The following is an 11,131-nucleotide window of genomic DNA, read 5'->3' on the forward strand; positions in this document are numbered from 1 at the left end:
CTGTTAAATAATAGCATAATAAAATAATCAGAAAGAGAACAAAAAAAGCCCAGAGTAAGTAAAAGGAAGGAAATAATAATGGTCAGAGCAGAAATAAATGACAAAAAGACTAAAAAAACCAATAGAAATGATCAATGAAACCAAGAGCTGGCTCGTTGAAAAGATAAACAAGATTGATGGAACTTTAGCCAGACTCATCAAGAAACAAAGAGAGGACCCAAATAAATAAAATCAAAAATGAAAGAGGCAAGAACACAACTAAGATCATAGAAACACAATGAATTGTAAGAAAATACTTTGAAGATCTATATGCCAACAAACTGGACAACCTGGGTGAAATGGACAAATTCCTAGAAACATACAATCTTCCAAAACTCAATCAGGAAGAATCAGAAAACCTCAATAGACAATAACAACTGATGAAACTGAAGCAGTAATCAAAACACTACCAGCAAACAAAAGCCCTGGATCAGATGGCTTCATGATAAGTTTTACCAAACATTTAAAGAAGAATTAACACCAATCCTCCTTAAACTATTTCAAAGAATTCAAGAGGAGGGAAGACATCCAAGCTCTTTTTATGAGGCCAGCATTCTCCTAATCCCAAAACCAGATAAAGACACTATAAAGAAAGAAAATTATAGGCCGATATCCCTGATGAGCACAGATGCTAAAATCCTCAACAAAATATTAGCAAATAGGATCAAGCAATACATTAAAAAGATCATACACCATGACCAAGTGGGATTTATTCTGGGGATGCAAGGATGGTTCAATATTCGAAAATCAATAAACGTGATACACCACATAAATAAAAATGAAGGATAAAAATCATATGATCATATCAATAGACACAGAAAAAGCATTTGACAAAATCCAGTATTCATTTATGATAAAAACTCTCAGCAAAGTGGGAATAGAGGGATCATACCTCAACATAATAAAGGTCATATGACAAACCTACAGCCAACATCATACTCAATGGGCAAAAACTAAAAGCATTTCCCTTAAGATTAGGAACACACAGGGATATGGTTCACCACTCTTATTCGACACTAGAGGCCCGGTGCATGACATTCATGCACTGGGGGGGAAGGGGGGGAAGGAGCGGGGGGAGGTCCTTCAGCCCAGCCTGCACCCTTTTGAAGTCCAGGAGCCCTCCAGGGATGTCGGACTAACTGTGGGGAGCGGGCCTAAGCCGCAGGCGGACATCATTAGCGCTGCCACTGAGGCAGGTCATGGTGCTCACCAGCCGTCAGCCCGGCTTGTGGCTGAGCGGCGCTCCCCCTATGGGAGCACACAGACCACCAGGGGCAGCTCCTGCGTTGAGTGTCTTGGTTTAAATGATAGGCTGTGCCCAACTGGCGTGGCTCAGTGGCTGAGCGTCAACCTATGAACCAGGAGGTCACGGTTCAATTCCAAGTCAGGGGACATGCCTGGGTTGCGGGCTCGATCCCCATTGGGGGGCGTGCAGGAGGCAGCTGATCAATGATTCTCTCTCATCATTGATTTTTCTTTCTCTCTCTCCCTCTCCTCTCCTCTCTGAAATACAATGGGGATCGAGCCCACAACCCAGGCATGTGCCCTTAACCCTTTGAGTGCCAACCAATATCCTAGGAACTATGCTAAAATTGCCAAGGCATTTTGAGTTAAGGTTTTTAAATTTTTTTTCCCACATAAAGAGTGAACTACTCGCATCTAATAGTGACACTGCAGCAGGAGCTCGATAGCGCTCCCAGCACTTTTGGCGAAAGACAGGAGGAGCACGATCTCGCTCCCCGGCACTCTAGGGGTTAACTAGAATCGAACCCAGGACGCTTCAGTCCACAGGCTGACGCTCTATCCACTGAGCCAAACCAACTAGGACAATAAAAATATTTTTTAAAAAATAAATAAATAAATGACAGGCTGTAAGACCTGTTACAAGCTTGCTTCAGGAAGCACAAACTTCTATTTTTCAGAGAATTATTAATTTCCCGCTCTAGAAAAAAAAAGCTACATTATGTGTATATCTGCCTCTGTACATGTTGCTCCTCATTCTTCCATAAATTATAACCTACCATTTCTGAGATTTAAGTGCAAACCTTACTTGCTTCCAATGTTTTTTTATTAGGAAGCAGCAGCTAGTTATGTGGCAAGTATTTTTCCTATCTTTACCAGATTTTTCATAATCAATTAAATACGCACCTTCTTCCAATAATCCTCGGATCTGCTCATCTTTCTCTTTCAAAAGGTCTGAAGTTTCACTACAATTTAATCTAGTCGCAAGTTCTTCTTTCATAGTTTTGATTTCCTAATTTAAAAAAAAATGTAAATACCATAAAATTACTTTCCTTCTGGGCATATTTTTCAATTATCTTCCATATTCCCAAAAGTCATCAATAATCACATTCTTAATAAGAATTCGTAAGTTTTGTTCTGTTACCCTGAATTTATTACCTTGGTTAATTAAGACTAAGAAAACAGCTTTGAAAATGATATAGAAAACCTGAATTCAGATATAAACAGGTTTTAATATGCAAATGGAAATTAGGATAAGTTAAATTTCAATACTCTTCTTGAGTTCCTCTACCTACAATTTCTACAAGCATTATAATTGGAACAACATTTCAAACAGCACATGTCTCCATTTCTCACTGTATTTCTTTTCCTTATTAAAACTCACTCACACTACTAGCGTGTTGTGAAATGAAAGGAAAACCATGATTATATAAAGTTTGATCTACTTTAATAAAGCAGAGATTCAGCAGAAATATGTCAAGATTGTTTATCTTTAAAAGCTACAATGGAGAAATGCGATGAGATGGAAAGTCTTCTATAATTTAAAATTTGGTTTTAAGAGATGCTCTGGAATTAAAAATAGCTAAAAACAACTAACATTTATTAGGTATATAAAGCATACTTTGTATCCATTATCTTTTAATCCTGACAGCAATCCTATGAGGGAGGCAACTACTGTATGATTCAACTACACAAACAAGAAAACTAAGACTCAGAAAGATTGAGTAAACTTTCAAGGTCAGAAAGCTATTAAATTGGTAGAGTTAAGACTTGAAACCAGGTCTGTGGAACCCCAAAGCCCATGCTCTGAACCACCCATAACATTGCTATCCATTTCCAATTGTCAAAATTTTGATTCACACATCAAGGTCCAGTAAGAACGTCATGTCTTCTGTGAAACCTTCCTCAATTACCCTGGTCAGAATTCATCCTCTCTAATACCATTCCAAACTGCTTATTCATCTGTATAACTTATTTAATTCTGCCTAGTACTTTACAGTTGTTGACATTGTCTTCTATCACTAGAAAAGCAAATTTGTCACTTAAGGTAATTCAATTTACCTTTGAATGAATGGCCTATGCCTCTTAAGCAGGTCATACATGGCAATACATATAAAAGTGTGTTAAAATTTAGGGCCTAAGTTTTTTCCTTTACAGTTAATGGTTTCAATCTATTTTAGATCTATAATTCAAAGTGCACTATAGGAAACAAATATTACTTAAAATCCAATTTCTGGATTAAATGGACCAGATGAAATACAGTAGGGACAAGAAGAGGTAACTTGGTTAGGTAGTCTCAGGTTATTATTGTGTCTGAAATGTACTAGTTAAAACAACAAAGCAAATGGAGGTATATGACATATTTCTTTTCTGTAAGAGTATATGCAGAAAAATTATATTAACATTAACAGTGGTCAAGAAGGGGAAAGGCAACCTAACTGAGAATGGCAAATGCTAAGAAATGTCATTACTCACAGTTGCATACAAGCAATAATGACTAACCTTAGTTGGTTACCAATTTCTGAAATAACCAACTGTTCCAAATGATAAGACTCAGAACAATGGTCCCCAACTAGGAGTGATTTGACTCCAAGGGGAACATTTGGCAATGTCTGCTAACATTTTCAATTAGCGCAGCTGAGGGGAACAGCAAGATGGCAACAGGGAAGAGTGATACTGTCATCTGGTATGTAGGGCCTGGGATGCTGGTCAGCACCCTACCATGCACAGGACAGCTCTATACAACATAAAATTACATACCACAAAATGTCAACAGGGCTAGGTTGAGAAATCCTACATTAGGATAAATAAATGTTATGCCCCCCAAGAGTTAATATATTTTAAAATTACTTTGACTTAAAGAAGTATGTATGTTTGAAGTGGTAGAAAATTAACAAACCAGAGTAATGATAAATTTTATTTAGAGGGATCATTTAGACTTGTAGTATTTACTTTGATGAAATTATCATTTACAAAAATTAGTCTAGTGATCCTTGCTATATATTTTGCAAGGACTTATAAATTACACAGACAAGTATTTGCTTAGAATTTTTTAAAGTATCAAAATTTATCATTTTAAAGGTATTGAAAAATTTACAAATTAAGTGTTAATATTCTATAGTATCCCTTTACTTTTATCTCTTTTTTCCAATACCACAATACAATGAAGGCACTGCTCAAAAATCTATGTCCCTATAGAGTTTAATTAATATTATTTTAAACTTCCATTACCTTTTTAGCAGCATCTCTCTCTTTGCAGGCTAGCTGAACTTTCTTTTCTGCTTCTGCAATTCTTTGAGCAAACTCATCTTTCAAGGAAGAAATGCTGCTGCTTTCTTCTTTCACTCTGAACATTTCACTAAATTTAAAATAATACGGAGACTGATGATACTTGTTTAAATATTCCGAAGTTAACAAAATGAGTTCAGTTTGCAAAAGGAAAATGACATTGTCTTCAACACATGCTATAATAAAGTAGATTAGTTTTAGTCCTGTCAACTTTTCAGAGAAAAATTACCCGCTTAATTTATTTTAAAACACCTGAAAGAAAACCCATTAATAACTGAAAATGTCAACAATGTTTGATATGTAAAAATAAGATAAAAGTAAATGAAATTTTTCATTTTGAATCTTGTGTCACATTTTACCAATCACCTTCATAAAGCAAGTCAATACTCGGTATTTTTTTAAAAACTAAAATATCGCGAAACCGGTTTGCTCAATAAAGTAGATTAGTTTTAGTCCTGTCAACTTTTCAGAGAAAAATTACCCGCTTAATTTATTTTAAAACACCTGAAAGAAAACCCATTAATAACTGAAAGTGCAGGAGGCAGCTGATCGATGTTTCTCTCTCATCGATGTTTCTAACATTTTGAATCTTATGTCACATTTTACCAATCACCTTCATAAAGCAAGTCAATACTCAGTATTTTTTTAAAAACTAAAATATCACTGTTTTAAATCTCTAATACTAAAATATTATTAATAATAAGGGAAAAAAGGTTGGTTTGGGTTTTTTTTGCAAAATACCTCTCTTCAATGCCAAAGGTAATATGGTCAAGATAATGTGAGGAGAAAAGTAATCTGTAAAGTTAGAATTGAAATGCTATTCAAATTTTAATAATTATAAACAAGTTAAATTATAAACCATTTTAATTTAAATAATTATAAACAAGTTAAATTATAAATCATTTTCTTAAGTAATATCCAAGTGTATGGGCTTCTATGAAATGTAAAAAATGACTCACATTTGTAAAATACTTACTCTTTCAGATTATCATAAGCTTCTTCTAGAAGTGCTTTTTCTTTACTAAGAGATAATAACTGAGCCTCCCTTTTGTCCAGTTTCTCGTTCAGAAATGCAACTTTCTAGATAAGGAGCATGACAAAAGTCAAACATTCAACATGCAGTGACGAGCTGAAAAGTAACTAACCACTATAATCAATAAAACAGCATTATCTCATAAAAAGGATTAAATATTGAGAACAAAATAAATACAGCACAAGAATTCATACACAGCTTGTAGGAGAGTATAAAGTAGTACAAGCACTTAGCAGGTGGGAGTATAAATTAGTAAACCACTTTGAAAAACTATCAGGCAATATCTAACTAAAGATGCAGAAAATTCTACTTTTAGGTCTACCTTAGAGGAGAAACTTGCTGCATGTGTTATACAAGAATACCTACAGTAGTTAGTAACAGCAAAACTTGGGAAGAGTGTGCATATTTCACCAAGAGAGGAAGAGAGAGAGATGTGATAAAAAAAATCCTATATAATAAAAGCCTAATATGCTAAGTGTCTGGTCCTCCGTTCAACCAATCAAAGCATGATATGCTAATGATATGCTAAGGCTGCTCAACCGCTCACTATGACATGCACTGACCACCAGGGGGCAGATTAGCTTGCTGCTGGGGTCCGGCCGATAGGGACTGAGCAAGATGGGCCAGACACGCCCTGGAGTCCTCCCGCGGTCCTTCCCCAGCTGGCCAACTTTCCACGTCCCTCCCCGGCCCCGACTGTGCACTGGTGGGGTCCCTCAGCCTGGCCTGCTCCCTCTCGCAATCCAGGACCCCTCGGGCATGTCAGAGAGACGGTTTCAGCCCGATCCCGCAGGCCAAGCCGAGGGACCCCACTGGAGCACAAATTCATGCACCAGGCCTCTAGTAAATAAATAAAAGAAGGGCTTCAAAGCCTCTAATAATGTTCTGTATCTTAGCAGGGCAGTGAGTATACAAGTGTATGTTTTTCCATATTATTCTTTAATCCAAACATATAACATGTAACCTTTTAAATATAATACACTACATTTAAAAAGTAACTTTAGAAAATCCATAGGCATGCAATTTTAAAATCTCCAGAATATATTGGAATAAAAAAAGCTAAGCAAAAAGAAATGGTTATTAGATCCTGCTGGAGCAGTGATACACTTATGAAGGGGAAAAAATGGTGCCTTTTGTACTAAAAAAAATTAACTTACTTGATTTAAGTCTAGATTAATCTAGGAATCACTTATCTTCTTAAAATAGTTCAAAAATATCTTATTGAAATAAATAGTATTGTTTTCTAGGAATTCAAACTGCTAGTAAAACAGCAGCAAGGCATTTCATTTGTGAATATTAGACCCAGGTAAGAGAGGCTGGCACTTTTTTACATAAGTAATTCAGCACATGGCATTTACAGGGCAGTTCTTCAAACATCCTATATTTCTCAGAGGAGGCTATCAAAGATGCCACATGCGGCCTGGCTGGCGTACCTCAGTGGTTGAGCGCCGACCTATGAACCAGGAGGTCATGGTTCAATTCCTGGTCAGGGCACATGCTGGGTTGCGGGCTCGATCCCTAGTGTTGTTTGTACAGGAGACAGCCAATCAATGATTCTCTTTCATCATTGATGTTTCTATCTCTCTCTCTTTTCCTCTCTGAAGTCAATAAAAATATATTAAATAAATAAATAAAATAAACACATGATTTAATCTCTGAAGAGTATCCAAAAACCCTCTTGCACTTTCTAGAGTTACCTTGCAAATGTCCTCCTCCTCAGAAAGTGCTTCTGGCTGACTTCCTGCAGCTTCGCACTGCTCAGCCACCTTGTCTAAGACAGTGTGTCCTTCATTTATTGGCGGAGAAGAAACCAAGATATCAGGCTGTTCACAGTTCACAGGAGTTGCACTCCGTCCACTTTCTTCCATTTCTGTTTCCTCAGTGGGTATAACTGTTTCATTTACTTCTTCCTCAGATTTTCCTTCAACAGGTTCAACTACTTTAGTCTTTGGGGTTGAAGGATTAACTATAATAGGCACTAAAGCATAACCCTTGCCTGACAATTCGTCATCTGAATTGATTTCACTTACACTTCGGCTATCTAATGACTGTACACTAAACGAGTCTATTCTTTCAAAAGCATCAGATGAGCAGCAGCTCTCAGTGAGTTTGGGGAAGTCGTCTAAACGATTATACTCGGGACAAGCAGATGCTGAAAGAAGCTGAAAAGATGTCTGCATCAAGTGAAGACTTGATTTTGAATCTGTAGTCTCTTGTCTCGAACTTGCTGAGCTCTCACTTATTACACTTTCATGATCTAAAACTTCAATATCACTGGTAGTAGAAGTACCTGAGGAGAAGGTACTAACGGGAGGAGAAGGTGTATTGCTCTGTCTGTCTTCGTGTTTCTGTTCCTTTGCTTCTGAAGCTATGTCCTTTGTTTCTGCTGTGGGAGACTGCGTAGACATGTTAGACACACTTTCCCTCGTTGTTTTCACATTAATTACACTCTCAGATACCTTCGAACTTAGGGTTGACACCTTCATATCAGAATCTTTATTAACGGTTTCTCCATGCTCGCCCTCAGTTTTAGGTGACAGAGTGGCTACTGTCCGATTTTCCCCTGGGGATACACAGGGAAAAGAGTCAGTCCCTTTTGACTCAGTTGTTTCAGGAGTTCTTGACCCTCCAGTGTGCACAGTCTCCTGTAAGGTGCTTTTCACTTCTTCTTCTGGTCTCTGTGATTTAGCCGGCGGTTTGGATACCACTGGACTCTTCTGAATGGTCTGGACATCCGCTGGCGAGAGAAAGGCACTGAAGAAATTTTCAGATTCATCTACCACCGTTCTCCGAACTGGCTTTGTAATTGCTTTAGGAGAGGCTGCTGGTTGACTCTGAGGCTCTGCGTTTGATTTTATTCCCCAGGTTGAAGTATCCCATCCTCCACTGACAGGGGGACTTATTCCTTTGACAAAAAATATATATATACATATTTAAAAATAAAAATTATATATATTATACAATAATCATTGTAAGTCAATATAAATATGTTAAAAAAAGAAAGTCAATGGAATATAATCTATAATTTGTCCCTGTTAAACTCTTTGCCTACTATATAATTAATTAGTTAGTGGGTTAACTTTGGACCTTAAAGAGGAAAACTGGTATGCATCTGTCCAAAAGAAACTAAAAACAAAGATAAAAGACTGGATGAGGCCTGGACTACCAAAGCAAGTATATTATTCCCTCCCACAACAAATCAAGAAAACAATGGTATGTCCTAAAACATGCTAAGCCCAAGATACATATGATGTATTTCATAATAATTGGCAGTATCTTCACTTATAGGTCATATGCAGTCATGGCAAATTGATATTACCTTCTATTAAGTTAGCTTCATATTAATTTTATTCTTGTAATATCAAGAATAAAACATAGTTATGAGCTAGACAAGAGAGCAACACTAAAAAACTGAACCAAAATACTGGTGACAAATGTCCTTTTTTCAAAAGATCAAAGTAAACTGATGGGGACAGTAACTTGAAATTCATTTTCAGTCACTTAATAACAAGCTCATTCTACAAGTCCTACTTTCCTAATCCACTCCATGAGAAAGTTTTGTTCTAATTGGTAAATTATGTCAGCAAATAGTAGGACATATGAATTTCATAAATGTGCATTTTTATTAAAATTACTGCTCTTTAATATAGATGGTAACTTACACTAGAATTTTTTAAAAACAGGAAAAATATCACTGGGTAAAAAAAAGGTAATTGTATTAGTCACAGACATGTATGCTACTAAAAAAACCCAATGATAAATCAAAAATGGCATATTCCCTAAAATGTTTAAAGAATTCATTTATTTAAATTATGCCTTTTCTATATTTAAAAGTGGCTGAGAATTATCACAAATTATGCACAATGAGAAGTTGGTGGCCAGAACACAAATACCTAAAAATTCCTACAAACTGCCAAGCCCTATATTAAAGTCTATCCTTTAATATGACTTTGGCGGCATATAGAAAACTTCAGTTTAAGGACATAGTTTATATCCACTTGTTCAGCATATTAAAACAATGTAAAAAGGTGAAAACAAAAATTTAAGATGCAAATGAACAAGCAAGAATAAGTCTGCTAATTTAGTTTAAGTCATCTTAATGAATTATAGAAGTCAAATTTGCCTCTTGGAAAATGTTTTATATAAAGCCCAGGTTATCTGATATCCACTTAAAATACTCCTTTCTGACCCGGCCAGCATGGCTCACAGTTCGATTCCAGCCCGGGGCACATGCCCAGGTTGCAGCTCAAACCCCAGTGTGGAGCCTGTGGGAGGCAGCAGATCAATGATTCTCTCTTCATTGATGTCTCTCTCTCTCTCTCTCTCTCCTTCTCCCTTCCTCTCTGAAATGAATATTTTTAAAAAATACTACTTTCTGAAGACTGGTCATGTTGTAATCATGGCAATGTAAAATAAAAATAGGTGATCAATAAATAATATTAATGGCATTTCACTAACATCCGAGTCTATTCTGGATAACATTTTAAAAAGTGATTATATAGCCCTGGCTGGTGTAGCTCACTGGGTTGGGCTGCATCCCGTGCACCGAAAAATTGCCAGTTCCAATCCCGGTCAGGGCACGTGCCCAGGTTGCAGGTTCGATCCCTGGTCCGGGCGTGTGCACAAGGCAACCGATCAACTGTTTTTCCACTCACATGGATGTTTTTCTCTCCCTTCCTTTCTCTCTAAAATTCAATAAAAAATATTTTTAAAACAATAAAAAATAAAAACGAATTATACAGCACAATTCAAGCCCCAGGTTTCATAAAACGAGTATTCTTTTTTTTTTTTTTTTTTTTTTAAATATATTTTTATTGATTTTTTACAGAGAGGAAGGGAGAGGGATAGAGAGCCAGAAACATCGATGAGAGAGAAACATCGACCAGCTGCCTCCTGCACACCTCCCACTGGGGATGTGCCCGCAACCAAGGTACATGCCCTTGACCGGAATCGAACCTGGGACCCTTGAGTCCGCAGGCCGACGCTCTATCCACTGAGCCAAACCGGTTTGGCGAAAACGAGTATTCTTATATTTAAAACTTACTGTCTGCTTTAAAGTTCGGTATTAAAAATGTGGGGTACCTGTGGAAAGGGCAGTTGAGCTACTGCAACAAGGTCTAACACCCTGAAATAGTGTAATCGGATCCTGACAGTAGACATGGGCCAAAAAAATCTCAAAATGTGGTACCTCAAATTTAGGTCCTGACTTTTCAGCGACGTAAAATTAGGAACAAATCCGGGAAAGGAGTCGCTAAGAATAACTTGCTGCTTTCCAGGGGCCACACAGCCCAGACCCGCACGCCTTTACCCCCACAAAAGGCTACCGTTTCGGACACGCAGAGCCAAGCGCAGCCCGAGACCCTGCGAGGGCGGGAGGCCCCCGGACAGACCCACGTCGGACCGCGCACACGCCCCCGCGGCCCGGCGCCTGGCTGAGCCTCGGTTTCCCGCGGGAAACACTGACCACGCGACCCTCCCTGAGGAGGGCGCCCCGCACACGCGGACTGGGGCGCCCCCCCTTTTTCCGGA

The 11,131-nt window shown here is 37.8% G+C and overlaps 1 protein-coding gene across 5 annotated transcripts in view; it reads right to left on the bottom strand.

Moving 5' to 3' along the window:
* TMF1 (TATA element modulatory factor 1) overlaps positions 1-10,808 on the bottom strand; it is a 40,652-nt gene extending 29,844 nt beyond the window's left edge. For 2 of the 5 annotated variants that reach the window (XM_014460034.2, XM_023758102.1), the window contains exons 1-5: positions 10,791-10,808; positions 7,300-8,507; positions 5,546-5,649; positions 4,513-4,639; positions 2,188-2,293 (exon numbers count right to left, since the gene is read on the bottom strand). In XM_014460034.2, coding sequence (XP_014315520.1) covers positions 2,188-2,293; positions 4,513-4,639; positions 5,546-5,649; positions 7,300-8,088 — 1,126 coding nt within the window. In that variant the 5' untranslated portion in view covers positions 8,089-8,507; positions 10,791-10,808. Of the gene's footprint in view, positions 1-2,187; positions 2,294-4,512; positions 4,640-5,528; positions 5,654-7,299; positions 8,508-10,790 lie in introns of those variants that run through there. The other 3 variants (XM_023758103.1, XM_023758105.1, XM_023758104.1) reach the window with 3 other exon arrangements.
* Between the last annotated feature and the right edge of the window lie 323 nt (positions 10,809-11,131).

This window comes from Myotis lucifugus, unplaced genomic scaffold, assembly GCF_000147115.1.
Source record: "Myotis lucifugus unplaced genomic scaffold, Myoluc2.0 scaffold_123, whole genome shotgun sequence".
NCBI classification, from domain to species: Eukaryota; Metazoa; Chordata; class Mammalia; order Chiroptera; family Vespertilionidae; genus Myotis; species Myotis lucifugus.